This window comes from Carcharhinus amblyrhynchos, chromosome 10, assembly GCF_965287045.1.
Source record: "Carcharhinus amblyrhynchos chromosome 10, sCarAmb.v2.hapA, whole genome shotgun sequence".
Lineage (NCBI taxonomy): Eukaryota > Metazoa > Chordata > Chondrichthyes > Carcharhiniformes > Carcharhinidae > Carcharhinus > Carcharhinus amblyrhynchos.
The window spans coordinates 28665682-28681693 of record NC_137333.1 but is presented as its reverse complement, the minus strand read 5'-3'; the positions used below and the strand labels follow the sequence as shown (position 1 = coordinate 28681693).

Here is a 16012-nt window from a genome sequence, read left to right as displayed (position 1 = left end):
CAGTTGTAAATGCGCCTAGTTTGGGGGCGTTTAAAGAGATTGGTGGATAGGTTTATGGATGAAAAGGGATTGGTTTAGATTAGAGGGTCAATGTTTTTTGTTTAGAAATAAGACTGGTCGGCGCAACATTGTGGGCCGAAGGGCCTGTTCCGCGCTGTAATGTTCTATGTTCTATGAATATCTAGAGGGGGCTTGAATCCATAACCTGGTAATTCAACACTGCACCATCAGGATTAAAAATAATTTTCTGCTTGACACCACAGCCATTAAAATCACCCTGCAAGCATAACTTGAGATGACTGCTTGAATTATCTCTCTTAATACATGCTACCACCATAATTCATAACCAAAGCCTCAAATAGTCCAATTACAAAACTTCTTACCTTTGATAAACAATGACAAATTCTTTCCTTTGCATATAAAGTATACTGAAGAACATTTGGTTCAGTTTTCATAGCAGACTCATATTTACTGACTGCGTCAGAGTATCTATGTCAGGAAAGAAAACATTTACAATACTGTAGATGCTGGAAAATCAAATAAAACCAGAAAATGCTGGATAAACATAGGATTGTGGAGAATTAGAGTTATCAAGTCTGTATGGCTCTTCTTCAGAGTTGGAGGGGCAGAAATCTTTCACATTTCTATCCCTCTTCAGTCTGAAGAGTCATACAGATATAAAACACTAACTCTTATCCAGCATTTTATGTTTTTATTTAAAATATATATTGTAAAGAACTAGAAACAATATTTTGTAAAATATGGACCCTATTTACTGTGATCATCATTTCACTATAAACCATGCCAATTAATGCCCATTATTCTAGTATGCACAGAATGCATTCCAAGTTGAATGATCAAAAGAGTAATTTACCTTTCTTGTTTTATGAAGTCTTCTCCAGTTGCCAACTGCTTGTTGAGCTTTTTCACTTGCTTATAGTGGGCAAAACAGAGTTTGTGATCTGGGTCCAATTTCAGGCATTCTCGAATTTCACTAAATAAATCATAACAAGTTACATTAGCATTTAATGCAATGATGGCAAAAGCTCACTCAACCAAACTCCAGTTCCATGAAGTAAAAAACAAAAATGTTAGGGACAAGTGGGAAAGGAGGTAGAGTTGGGCACAAATCCAAAATAATGGCTATGGTTTGTTTTATCCCAACTTCTCTCTTTCCCCACCAAAACAAAAATGAAAGCATTGAACCCGAAGGAAAAAATATTGGATTGGCTCAGATCAAACCAAGCTAATGTTTCATATCCTTGATGAGTGATGACTTTGTCGTTCACAAGTCAAGATCGAGTAACAAAATATAGGAACCATTAATGTCATACAAGATGAACAAAGGGACCTACCTTGGCATGTTTGTCCCAGGTGGAAAAGCAAGTTGATATTTTAAAAAAAAAACTAGCATTTGGGAATGGTGACCCGACTAAGATATGTTCCAATCCTATTTTTGGAAGTTACTGTTTCACCACCTTTTTCAGTGGTGACTCCTTTCCTCCCACCCCCCCATCCCCAAAACCCCAGGAGAAACACAATGAAGGTTCACTCAATTGGTGTCCTGAATGAATATTGTCCTGTGATGAATTGGGTTAAGAATGTGGGGATCTCTCATTGAGACATTCAAGATTATGAAGAGACAGGTTGGATACAGAGATGTTGCCTCCTGACTGGAGGGAATCAGATTAGGAGAGGGACCCAATCATTTAGAACCGAGATGAGGATAAATTTCTTCACTCAGGAATTCTCTACCCTAGAGCTCTCCAGGAATATGGGAATCGGGAAGGGAGACAAGTTGAATGCCATGAGCACACCGAATAGTGCAGAATGCAGAGAAAGCTTGAATAAGCTACATGATCTCCTGCTGCTATTTATGTTGCAGATACTACTAGAAAGATTGCCTGAGCATTCACATCACACTTGCAGTGCAAAGCCATGACCCTAATGCATAGATGGAGAACAATCTCTGATCTGTGAGCCCAATGTGTACATCAATTTAAGCAACAGATGTCAATAACTGCTACAAATGTTACTTAAGTAGCAACTTTAAATTAGATTTTTCTTGCATAAGAATTTATCCTACAAAGTATTTTTTGTTTTTACACTGAAAGATCCACCCACTATTGAATATTTAATGAAAATTGATGACCAAAGAGACCACAAAAGGATATATAATTTGTAGTTCAATAATGGAGATTACTGGAAGATATACTTGCCTAAGAGACATTTCATGGTCTCCAAGCTGGTAATAGATTATACTGATTTTGTAGAATGCTTCAGTGTTGTCATGTTTAAGTTTGGATGCCGCTTTTAAGTCACTTATTGCTTTTCCACTTTCATCAATCTGTATGTAGCATTCTGCCCGGAGCTCTCGCAACTCAGCATCCCAAACACATGTCTGAAGCAGAAGACAGACAAAGCTTTAGTACTAAATTGTACATTATGCTTTTTAAAATTTAATGCAACTTGCATTTACCATAGATATTGGCATTTAAATTGACCGTTGAAACCTCAAAATACTTTCAAAAACAGGGGTCAACCAACAAAGTATAAAAAAGTGAACTGCTGGTGCGGGTTTGCCTTGAACACCCACACATCTTTACAAGTAATTTGTACTTTCTGCTTGATCCTTTACAACCAACCAGTCACAAGATGGTAAATGTGTTAAGTATTTGTAGAATGCAAGATTGACACTGATTATTATGCAAGTATAGCGTGTTGTGGGCAAGAGCCAAAACATGTGCAAACAAAAACTGGCTGAAGTGATAGGTTCAACATATACACTGAATGCATTTACATGCCATGATGTACAGAAGCTTTAAAATAGAAAATGCCCCAAGGCAATCAGCCCACTGAGACTGTGCTGATTCCCAATCCTTTTTTAGGACCACTACCTTATGTGGTTTCTATCCCTCTATTTGCCTACCGTTCCTATGTTTATCAAGGTTAACCTTGAACACTGTCACACAAACTTTCCCCTCACCTTGAGCCTGTGCCCTCTTGTATAGCAGGCTTTTTCCCCCCCCAGAGTGGAAATGCCATCAACTATCTACCCTATCTACGCATCTCAAATTTTGTAGATCCCTCAGGTCACCCCTCAGCCTCTGTCTTTCCAATGAAAAACACAAGTTTATCTAACTTGTAATGAAAACCAGACTAGGCAACATTCTTTGCAGCTTCAAAGCATCCATGTCCTTCTGGTAGTGTGATAACCAGAACTATGTACCATACGTCCTAAAGTATTTTACAGCTACAACATAACTTGCCAACTTTAATACTCAATGCCCCAGCCCATGAAGGCAATGCTGCATGCTTCTTGACCACCTTATCCACCTGTGTTGCCACTTGAGGTCTGTGGACCCAGATCCCTCTGTATGTCAATGCTTCTAAGGGTTCTGCTATTTATTGTATAATTTGATCTTTCAAAATTTATCAACTTGCATTTGTCCAGATTAAACTCCATCTGCCAATTCTCTGCCCAAGCTTGCAGCCTGTATTCTGCTGTACCCTTTACAGTCCTCAGCACTCTGCAACTCCACCAATCTGTGTGTCACCCACAAAATTACTAATCAGCCTACCTACATTTTCCTCCAGAGATAACAAAGATCCCAACAGAACACTAGTTATTGATCTCCATTCTGAAAAAGCACCCTTCTACTGCTACTCTGTCTTCTACGATCAAGCCAGTTTTGTATCCATCTAGCCAGCACACCTTAGATCTCAAAGCATTTGACAAGGTATCTCACTAAAGTTCACGCAGGCAACATCCACTGTTTTTCCTTCAGTCGTCACCTCTTCAAAAAACTCAATCAACTTGGAGACATGACCTTCCCATGGTGCCTACCATTCATGTCCATTCACTTCAAAACGTGAATAAATCCTGCCTCAGTATCTTCAATTGCTTCCCTACCACAAGAACTGAGATTTGAATGCAGACACGAAAGTTGGTGGAAGCCAAAGAGATAGGATGGGATAGACCAAGAAAAATTAGATACAGGAATGATTTTAAATTTGGGCTGGCCTGTTAGAGGACAAGAACAGGACATGTGCAGCAGAGTTTTGGATCAACTGCATTCTCAAAGGCTTTGAGGAGAATAGAATGAGTGTGCTTGAGGGGAAAAGTCCAAAAGAACCATTGTGCTGATGCACAGGGCAAGGAAGATTGTTCCCTCACTGGAACACAACCACAAAGAAAACCACCAAAATGGAAAAGGGACTGTAGAGAAAAAAAAAGGAATTGCATAAGCATGCAAGAGAAGGAGGATTTGACTCTGCTCCTTTGAGCTCTATTCAACTCTTGCTTCTCCTTGGAGTACCTGCACACATACTGCAAGGAGAAGCAGTTTTCAACTCTCAGCCTATCCAAAACTACAATATCCATTTTTGTCACAGCCATTTGTTCCATTTCTCATGGTACTGCTTCATCGCTCTAGTCTTGTCTCCAGCTTTAGAACATCCCTTGATACTTGTGGGTGTTTTGTTTGCTAATTCTCAGGCTAAACTCTTCAGGTCAGTGCATCCCAGGGTACTAAAAAGGATGGTGGGGAAATAGCAAATGCACTAGTGGTAATTTCCCAAAATTCACTGGACTCTGGGATGGTTCCCGCAGATTGGAAAACAGCAAATGTGACACCACTGTTTAAAAAAAAAAGGAGGTAGACAAAAGGCAGGCTGGTTAGCTCAACTTCTGTAGTAGGGAAAATGCTTGAATGTATCAAGGAAGTAGTAGTGAGACATCTGGATATAAACTGTCCCATTGGTAAGACACAGCATGAGTTCATGAAAGACAGGTCACGTTTGCCTAATTCGGCGGAATTCTTTGAAAACATTACGCGTGCAGTGGACAATGGGGAACCTGTGGATGTGCTGTATCTGGATTTTCAGAAGGCATTTGACCAGGTGGCACAAAGACTGCTGCATAAAATAAAGATGCATAGTGTTACAGGTAATGTATTAGCATGGATAAAGGATTGATTAACTAACAGAGCAAAGAGTGGGGGTAAATGGGTGTTTTTCTGGTTGGCTATCAGTAACTAGTGGTGTGCCTCAGGGATCAGTGTTGTGACTGCAATTGTTTATGATTTACATAGATGATTGAGTTAGGGACCTAGTGTGTCAAAATTCACAAATAAGAGGCAGAGGATGCTGAAAATCTGCAAAGGGATTAGACAGTGTAGTGAGTGGGCAAGGGTCTGAGAGTACAATGTGAGTTCATCCATTTTGGTAGGAATAACAGCAAAATGGATATTATTGAAATGGTAAACATTTACAGCATGCTGCTCTGCAGAGTCCTTGTATATGAATCACAAGTTGGTTTGCAGGTACAGTAGGTAATTAAGAAGCAAATGGAATTTGCTGGAAGGATAAAATTTAAAAACAACGATGTTACGTTGCAGCTGTATAAGGTGCTGGTGAGGCCACACCTGGAGTGCTGGAAACAGTTTTGGTTTCCTTACTTAAAGGATATACTGGCATTGGAGGAAGTGCAGAAGAGATTCAATAGGTTGATTCTGGAGTGGAGGGTTGGCTTATAAAGAAAGACTGTCGACTGGGCTCCACTCATTGGAATTCAGATGAATGAGGGGAGATCTTATAGAAACATAAGATTATGAAGGGAATAGATAAGATAGCAGGGAAATTGTTTCCACTGATGGGTGAAACTAGAACTAGGGGGCATGGCCTCAAAATAAGGGAGAGCAGATTTAGGACTGAGTTGAGGAGGAACTTCTTCACACAAAGGGTTGGGAATCTGGAATTCCCTGCCCAGTGAAGCAGTTGGGGCTACCACAATGAATGTTTTTAAGGCAAGGATAGATAATTTTTTGAACAGGAAAGGAATTAAGGATTACGATGAACAGGCAGGCGAGTGGAGCTAAGTCCACGAAATAGTCTTGTTGAATGGCGGAGCAGGCTCAAGGGGCCAGATGGCCTACTCCTAGTGCTTATGTTCCTCCATTAAAATGTAATATATAGATACAAATTATTCTTGTTGATTTTGTGCATCAATCTGACAAACTATGAAGTACTGCCACTAGATGTCACTTATACAGCTTGCTTAGAAGCCAAACAATATTAGGTCTTTCTGGCTTGCAGAAAAAGGTAGGCAGACAAGGATCAGGAGGCCAGATTTTTGTGGAGTCTAGGAACATTCCTGTTCCTCCTGACTCCATGGAAATATTAGTTTGTTTGATTTGTTTTCCTCCATTGCCCGTGGCCCATCATTTCTAACCTAAAATGACCATCAGGGATTTTGAATCCCCTTGTATGCAAACTGAAGCGATTCAACAGTCCACAACAGAAACACTTCAAAACACCCCAATAATTTCTTTCAAACTATCACCAGCTGCATCAAGGGGATGAGACAGTCACAGTAACAAAATTATATTGGTTCCATAAAAATTGGTACAATACTTCAGTCTCCCCCGACTCTGCCAAACTACTGCTCAATTTTGCACTTATTGGATAATATAACAATTTTAAGATTTAACATAACAATTTAAGCTGTATGGTGAACAGAATGTCTAGACAAGTCCAGATTTGTCAGTCAACAAGAAGCAACATCCCCAAAGATTTCCACCTCACCATCTAATATGGGCCACATGTTCTTGATTTCTTTAGTCTTCTATAAAATTTAAATTACCAAGTTTTAGTTCACATGTTTGTGACACCAGTACTTTCATAAAAACATACTTAGAAGGTAAGCAAACACAGGAGTCACTGGCTGGCCAGCATTTACTCCTCTTCCCTAGATGCACTGAGTAAAATCATAATGCAATATTGGCAACGTGTTTTCATATTATCTAAAATGAGGATTCTTGGAAAGTAAAAGAAAGGACTTTCAACAGTAGTGTTACAGCAATGAAATGGGTCAACTGAAAGGAATTAGGAATGTAGGGGGAATTAGATCAGCCTGTCATTCAGCATGACCTTGGCCAATCATCCACTTTAATACTCTTTTCCCCCTCACTACCCCACAATTGCTTGTGTCATTGGTATTTAGAAATCTGTCAATTGCTGTTTCCAACTGATGAGGGAAATTTAATCAGCCTCATCACAACACTGAACATAGGGAACTAGCAGCTAACATTTTAGTACAAGAATTTTAAATGAAAAACAAATGAGGGCATTAAAAGTCATTAATGTTATTTATTAAATCTACCAATAACTGATTATTAGCTCAAGGTTTCTCTGCAGAGAATGATCCAAAATGCATGAAAAACCTAATTACAATGCAACTTAGACATGGTACATTATGAAATTATCCTTTGAAAAGACAAATTATGAAGTATATGTAGAGAGTTTAGTTTGGGACTTATGCCACATGCATGGGCTTGCATCCAGAACTGGTTCTAACCTCTTTATAAAATGCTGAATAAGTCAAATGTATAATTTTGTATTGCTACGCAACAAGGAACCATGTTGATTTAGGAGCATATGCAATAGTTAAACTCTCAAATCATTATTTAAGGTGTCAGACTATAATTTATGAGAATGTCATGAATAGCAGCACGATGGCACAGTGGTTAGCACTCATGCCTCACAGCGTCAGGAACCCAGCGTGGGTCACTGTGTGGACTTTGCACATTTTCCTCATGTCTGCGTGGGTGCTCCAGTTTCCTCCCAGTCTGAAAAACATTCTGGTAGGTGTACTGACCCAAACAGGTGCCGGAGTGTGACGACTAGGAATTTCAGAGTAATGTCATTTGGCGTTTATGTAAAGCCTTACTTGTGACTAATAAATAAACTTAGATTGACAATTATTAAATCAAATCATGTTAAGTTAACTTGCTGGGCTGGATCTAAAATAATCAAAATTGTATGATCTCAAATTTTGGTGTGAAAGTCAGATCTGTGGAGGAAACACAAGGTGCTATTGTATTACTAGATCCCTCTTTGTCTGAAGCATTGTCTTTCGTTCTTAGCACTGATTGTATGTTTTATAACACAACTAGTTTTGAAAAATAAATTTATTATGCTTTAAATCTGAGTTTTTTTACCTTTGGAAAAAAGTAGGATTTTCTAAAAACATTCCAGCCACTGAGTACAGAATTCCCCACTTCAATTTGGCAATGGTATGGGATATCCTTGGAACACCGATGATCGGGTGAACGCGTGAGGTGCATGCTAGAGCACCAAAATCCAAGATATATTCAAACTCTTGTGGGGTCACAGGTAAAACAGATAGCAATCGTTCTGTGCTTAAAGTGGAGGTTTGGGAACAAGTACCACCGGTGCATGATCCAAAAGGGTGAACGGGTGAATCTGCAGGGGATTAAGGTGGAGAAGATCTGGTCCTTTAGCAGTATCTAAAAGGAATTAGGTTGCGCGTCTGCATATCAGCTAGCTGTGGGAGAGACTGCAGTTTACTTAAACGTCGAGAGTTAACTGTGGGAGATAGAGAAGACTGTAGTTAACTTTACCAAAAAGAAAATGAGAAAGGGAGTGATATTTTCATTAAGTTTGTAAAATTAGCTTAGGAATCTCAGATTTAAACTAGGAGATTCATAAAACAGAACAAGATGGCAGGAAGAAAATCATCAGGAATGAGGAATTGTTGATGAAAATAGCAAGTTAAAATCAAGAAAATGATAGCAAAAGGCTCTGAAGCCTTAGATGAGATAACAGACAAATTGGTGGAAAAAAAAACCAGACAAAACAAATCCGAAATAGTAAGAGTCATTTTACCTCCCACTACAAAAAAAATGGTTTAGCAAAAAAAGCAAGAGAGGGAAGCGAGAGAGAAAGAACTCAAAAAATTGGAGCAAGAAAAACAAGATCAGGAAAATGCAGCGAGTGGGTTCTTGACCCAATGAATGATTGCTAATACGACTAAGGATAGAGACAACAAACTCAGCTTTGAGGCGTAGAATTTCAGTGCTTATATTGCTGAATTGCAGAGCACTGATAAGATGGGTGAAGCAGAGAAAAGAATCTTTATTATCAAGAATACAGCTTCCTCAGTTGGAGGAGTGTTCGAGTGACCCGTTCTCCAGAAGGAGCAAAGGGGAGTGCCTCGCTACATTTGAGAACTGGCTACCATTTTTTCTGAATCCATGATACAAAAGCTCAGCATATTAATCTTGAAGGGGAATGTTGTATCCTGTCACACCACCCAACCAGCAATCGTGCTTTGTCGTACCTTCTGTCAGACATTTCAAAGAAGCTAGAAAGCATTTGAAAGCTACCTGAGTGCAGTTTGCCCTGCTTTATCTCGCTACCCTGATGGATCTACATCTAACAGATCTTAAGGTTGTCTGACAAGATTTTGACCTCTTTGGCTGCAATATATGCGAGTCATAATCTGCAGTTCATTACTAATCCTGGACTTCACACCCCCCCATCCCCGTCATTACACACACTTTGATTTTGTGGCACTATTTACCTTATTGATAGGGGTGATCTAGATACTGAGGTGAATGTCACTTATCTTTTGAGAACTAGGGATGTCCATTGGATATAAATGGAATGCAACCCTCAGCATGTTTCTTCAAGATTAAGACCTGACAATACGCTCATTATACCAGGGATGCAATGTGGCATTGCTTTTGACCCAATGTCAAAATTGAATCCAAATGGTTTAATATCCTCAGGGGCTTAAATGGTGAGGAGCATGTGCGATAGGTTGTATAAAAGAACTCAAGAACTAGGAACAGGAGTAGGCCATCTGGACCCTTGAACCTGCTCTGCCATAAGATCACAGTTGATCTTTTTCTGGACTCAGCCCCACTTACCTGCCTGCTCACCGTAATCCTTAATTCCTTTACTGTTCAAAAATTTATCTATTCCTACCTCAAAAAATATTCAATGAGATAGCCTCAACTGCTTCTCTGGGCAGGGAATTCCACAGATTCACAACTCTTGCGTGAAGAAGTTCCTCCTCAAGTCAGTCCTAAATCTACTTCCCCTTATTTTAAGGCTATGCCCCCTAAACCAATGGAAACAACTTCACTGTTTCTATCTTATCTATTCCCATCATAATACGTTCCTATAAAATTTCCTCTCAATCATCTGAATTCCAATGAGTAGCACCCGTCTGCTCAGTTTCTCCTCATAAGCCAACCCTGTCAACTCAGCTCCAAGTGAATCTCCTCTGAGCTGCCTCCAATGCCAGTATATCTGTTCTCAAGTGAGACTAATACTGTACACAGTACTCCAGGTGTGGCCTCACCAGCACCTTACATAGCTGCAGCATAAGCTCGCTGTTTTTAAACTCCATCCCTCTAGCAATGAAGGACAAAATTCCATTTGCCTTCTTAATTACCTGCTCCACCTGCAAACCAACTTCTTGAGATTCCTGCACAAGGACACCCAGGTCCCTCTGCACAGCAGCATGCTGCAATTTTTTTTTACTATTTAAGCAACAGTCCATTTTGCTGTTATTCCTACCAAAATGGATGACCTCACATTCACCGACATTGTACTCCATCTGCCAGACCCTTGTCCACTCAGACTATATCCCTTTGCAAACTTTGCTCTTCCATCCATCTTAGTGTCATCTGCAAATGTGACACAATACACTTGGTCCCCAACTCCAAATCTATGTAAATTGTAAACAATTGCTGTCCCAACACTGATCCCTGACCCATTTACTCCCGCCCTTTGCTTTCTGTTAGTTAACCAATCCTCTATCCATGCTAATAAATTACCCATAACACTGTGCACTTTTATCTTATGTAAGAGTCTTTGGTGCAGTTCCTTGTCAAATGCCTCCTGGAAATCCAGATACACCACATCCACAGGTTCCCCATTATTCACTGCACATGTAATGTTCTCAAAAGATTTCCACTAAATTAGTCAAACATGACCTGCCCTGTATGAACCCATGCTAGATCTTGCCAATGGGACAATTTATATCCAGATGTCTCAATATTTCTTCTTTGATTCAAGCATTTTCCCCTACTAGGGGAGTTAAGCTGCCTTTTGTCTACCTCCTTTTTTAAACAGTGACGTCACATTTGCTGTTTTCCCAATCTGCAGGAGTCCACAAATTTTGGTAAATTACCACTACGGTACGAGGGCTGTACAATATTTCAGTTTCTCATAATTCTTACATTTATGACAGTGCTATATGGCATCCTTTATTCCGGTCACGAGTAATACAATTATTGTCAGTGCAGGAAGTGGATGGGTTGTTTGGCATAGAGCTTTTGGGTATGGTTCTACAAGTCCTCAACCGGTGAGCAAACTCCCTTTAGACTATTGGTATCCCATGTCTGGTGTATCTGTTTTTTTTTTGGGGGGGGGGGTCAAAGAATCTGACCGAGTCCTGTATTTGTGCAGACTGAACATAAACTGTCTTTTTTCAGTGTCATACCAATGGTGCAGGATAGGGGAACAAGTAAATAAGTGGTACTAGAATCTTTAGCTGAGGAGCCTTTTCTAAAGCTTTAATCAATATCCTATATTGTCAAAGAAGAAAGCTACAGCACAACAATAGGAATAGGCCCTTTGGCCCTCCAAGTCTACACCAACTAAATTAAAATCTGCTTTCTTTCAGGGGACCATATCCCTCCAGTCCCACATTTGTCAAGATGCCCCTTAAAAGCCACTATTGTATCTGCTTCCATAACCTCCCCCAGCACCAAGTTTCAGGCACCCAACCTCAAAACAAAACTTGCCTCCTACATCTCCTTTAAACTATGCCCCCTAGTAATTGATTCTTCCCCTCTAAGAGCTTTTGACTACTCACTCTGTCCATGCCCCTCAATCTTGTAGGCTTCTATCAGGTTGCCGCTCAGCCTCTCATTCCGATGAGAACAAAAAATTTCTCCAACCTCTCCCCATAGTTAACGCCCTCCTTAACAGGCAACATCCTGGTAAGTCTTTTCTGTATCCTCTCCACATTCTTCTGGCAGTGCAGCAACCAGAATTGAACACACTATTCCAAGTGTGGCCTAAGATTCTATAAAACTGCAATATGATTTGCAATTCCTGTGCAACTTCACCTTCTGTATCAATCTGCTGTAAGGGACCTTGTCAAAAGCCATGCTGAAGTCCATGTAGACAACATCCACTGCCCTACCCTCAATCACCTTCGTTAATGCCTTGAAAAACTCGATCAAGTTAGTGAAACGCAGTCTCCACTTCTCCTTGGCTGAATACACAATGGCAATAGCTACTTTGAAAATTTTAGGTAGTTAGTTATAACTTTGTCTCTCTAGTATCATAAGCAACGACATGCACCACATATCCAACTTGTTATCCTGTTTTCCCCTAATCTCCAAAGTATACTTTCATTGTTTGTAATGAATAATCCAAACCAACTGCATTAGAACATAGAACATAGAAGCGCAGAACAGGCCCTTCGGCCCACGATGTTGTGCCGACCAGCTTTTAAAAAAAAACAACACTAACCCACTAATCTAAACCAATCCCATTTCGTCCATAAACCTATCCACAGATCTCAAACGCCCCCAAACTAGGCGCATTTACAACTGCAGCTGGCAGGGCATTCCAGTCCCTCACCACCCTCTGGGTAAAGAACCTACCCCTGACATCAGTCCTATAACTACCCCCCCCTTAATTTAAAGTCGTGCCCCCTCGTGCTAGCTTTCTCCATCCTAGGAAAAAGGCTATCACTATCTACCCTGTCTAAACCTCTAATCATCTTATATGTTTCAATAAGGTCCCCTCTTAGCCGCCTTCTTTCCAGCGAAAACAACCCCAAATCTCTCAGTCTCTCCTCATAGGATCTCCCCTCCATACCAGGCAACATCCAGGTAAACCTCCTCTGCACCCTCTCCAAAGCCTCTACATCCTTCCTGTAATGTGGGGACCAGAACTGCACACAATGCTCCAAGTGCGGCCACACCAGAGTTGTGTACAGTTGCATCATGATGCTGCGACTCCTAAATTCAATCCCCCTACCAATAAACGCCAAGACACCGTATGCCTTCTTAACAACCTTATCTACTTGATTCCCAACTTTCAGGGATCTATGTACACATACACCTAGATCCCTCTGCTCCTCCACACTATTCAAAGTCCTCCCGTTAGCCCTATACTCAACACATCTGTTATTCCTACCGAAATGAATTACCTCACACTTCTCCACATTAAACTCCATCCGCCACCTCGCGGCCCAGCTCTGCAACCTTTCTAAGTCACCCTGCAAACTATGACACCCTTCCTCACAATCTACCACACCTCCGACTTTGGTGTCATCAGCAAACTTACTAATCCACCCAACTATACCCTCATCCAGATCATTAATAAAAATTACAAACAGCAGTGGCCCCAAAACAGATCCGAGGCACACCACTCGTAACCGCACTCCATGACGAATATTTACCATCAACCACCACCCTCTGTCTCCTATCTGCTAGCCAATTCCTGATCCAATTACCTAGATCACCCCCAATCCCATACATCTGCATTTTCTGCAGAAGCCTACCATGGTGAACCTTATCAAACGCCTTACTAAAATCCATATACACCACGTCAACTGCCTTACCCCTATCCACCTCTTTGGTCACTTTCTCAAAGCATTGGTACCCTCCTGTCTTTTTCGATATAATAATTTCTCCATATATGTATATTGTACTGTACCAATCCTTGAGATTGTTTCATTGAAGAAATTTGTAAAACTATAAAAATATACTTTTAAAAAGATGCTTTGCATCTTACCCATAGACAGTCACAACCAGCTTTATGTCAACCGCAAACATGTAAATATCACATTTGGTCCCTGCATCCAAATCATAATGTGAACAGCTGGGGTTGCACTTGTACATTATTTAAAAGTCTGTCCAGGTAGAGAATCCCAACAGTGCAGAGAAAGGCCATTCAGCCCATTGGCAACATCTTGCCTAGGCCCTCTCCAGCATCACTCCCCACAACTCAGCGCATTTACCATGGATAACCCACACATTCGGACTGTGGGAGGAAACCGGAGTACCTGGAGGAATGCGATGCACATGGGGGCAGGTGGGTAGAATTGGAATAAAAGTACTTCCCTTCAGCTGCATCACCCAAACACAATCTATTGCAAGTTTAGCTAAAGCTTGCCTCAATAAGGGTGTCCAGGAGTGCAATTGCTACTGTGTAATCCTGGTGTTCATATGCAGTTCGTGCCTTTGTAATGGTACGTTGCAATTCATCCGCTTTACTTAATTGGGACTTTGCTTCATTTTCTTCTTTCTCACTGGGGTTAGATTTTAGCTGAAAAACAAAAGGACAGATGAGGTTAAATGAACATACTTCTGTTGCCTTTATGTCTCATTTACTTCACTTTAAACAGTAAATATTGGTAAAAGTTTTAAGTCACAAGACTTACATTAACACTGCAATGAAGTTACTGTGAAATCCCCCTAGTTGCCATAGTCCCGGCCAATGCACCTAACCAGCAAGTCTTTCACAACGTGGGAGGAAACCCACACAGAACACGAGGAGAACGTGAAAATTCCACACAGACAGTGACCAAAGCCAGGAATCAAACCCGGGTGCCTCCTATACTTTAGCATCTCAGGGCATCTTTTCTTTGATTAGTGCACGAGTACCCTGGGGTCCCGCTAAAAAATTTGTTTCCCCATTTGGAAGCTGGCTCTTCAGAATGCAATCAGAGCCAGGTTTGTGGCATCACAAACATCTCAGCTGTAGGTGAGGGGAGGAAGAAGCAATTAGCAATATTGATGGGGTTTGGTTGGCAGCACTGTTCCTCAGGACATTCTTCGGGGGTAGGTGAAGACTCAAGAGGTAATGGTCCACATTGGTACCAATGATTTGGGAAGGAAATGGAGTCCTGCAATCAGGATTTTGGGAGCAAGGTCGGAAATTAGCGAGCAGGGTCTCAAATGCAGTAAAATTGCTGTACAACTTCCACTGCTACGTGCAAGTGTGTGTGAAAGAGAAGACAGATCTGAGAACAAGTTCTGCTAGTGCTGTTGGGGGGAATGCAGCATGGGTGTAGAAAGAAGAAATATTAGAACAGTAGGATGCTGGGAGGGACAGCCAGCAAGCAGAGAATAGCAAGTTATTTTATTTGTTCATGGGATATGGGCGTCACTGGCTGGCCAGTATTTACTGCCCATCCCCAACTGCCCTTAAGTGGTCATGGTGAGAGCGTTCTTGAATCACTGCAGTCCTTGTTCTGTGGGTTGACTCAATGCCATTAGGGAGGGAATTTCAGTATTTTGACCCAGCAACTGAAGGAATGACAATATACTTCCAAGTCAGGATGATGATTGGCTTGGAGGGAGAACTTGCAGTTGGTGGTGTTCCCACGTATCTACATAGAACATTACAGCGCAGTACAGGCCCTTCGGCCCTCGATGTTGCACCGATCAGTGGAACCAATCTAGTGCCCTCTAACCTAAACTATTCCAATGTTATCCATATGCCTATCCACTGACCATTTGAACACCCTTAAATCTGCTGCCCTGGCCCTTCTAGGTGGAAGTGGTTGTGGGTTTCGAAGGTGCTGTCTCAATCTTTGGTGAATTGTTGCAGTGCACCTTGTAAATAGTATACACTGCTGCTTCCGGATGTTGGTGATGGGGGTGGGGGTGTGAATGTGAATGCGAATGCGAATGTGGTGCCAATCAAGTGGGCTGCTTTGCCCTGGATGGTGTGAAGCTTCTTGACTGTTGTTGGAGCTGCACCCATCCAGGCAAGTGGGCAGTATTCCATCAGACACCTGACTTGTGTCTTTAGATGGTGGATAGTCTTGGGAGTCAGGTGGTGAGTCACTCAGCACAGTATTCCTAACTTGCTCCTATAGCCAGTGTTTATGTGGTGAGTCCAGTTGAGTTTCTGGTCAATGATAACTCCAAGGATGTTGGCAGTGGAGGGAATTCAGTAATGGCAACACCATTGCATGTCAAGGGGCAGTGGTTAGCGTGTCTCTTACTGGTGAGGTCAATGCCTGGCATTTGTGTATGCAAAAGTTACTTGCCACTCATCAGCCCAAGCCTGGATGTTGCCTAGGTCTTGTTGCATTTGGACATGGACTGTTTCAGTATGAGTAGTGAAGGGTGCTGAACATTACGCAAATCAGCAAACATCCCCACTT

General features: G+C 41.3%; 1 protein-coding gene across 1 annotated transcript in view; it reads right to left on the bottom strand.

Annotated features, from left to right (window-relative positions):
• dnajc3a (DnaJ (Hsp40) homolog, subfamily C, member 3a) overlaps window positions 1-16012 on the bottom strand; it is an 81232-nt gene that overhangs the window by 17216 nt on the left and 48004 nt on the right. Inside the window, exons 5-8 of the mRNA XM_080198155.1 lie at window positions 14011-14163; window positions 2220-2401; window positions 875-994; window positions 384-489 (exon numbers count right to left, since the gene is read on the bottom strand). Of these exons, the coding sequence (XP_080054281.1) occupies window positions 384-489; window positions 875-994; window positions 2220-2401; window positions 14011-14163 (561 nt within the window). The remainder of the gene's footprint in view (window positions 1-383; window positions 490-874; window positions 995-2219; window positions 2402-14010; window positions 14164-16012) is intronic.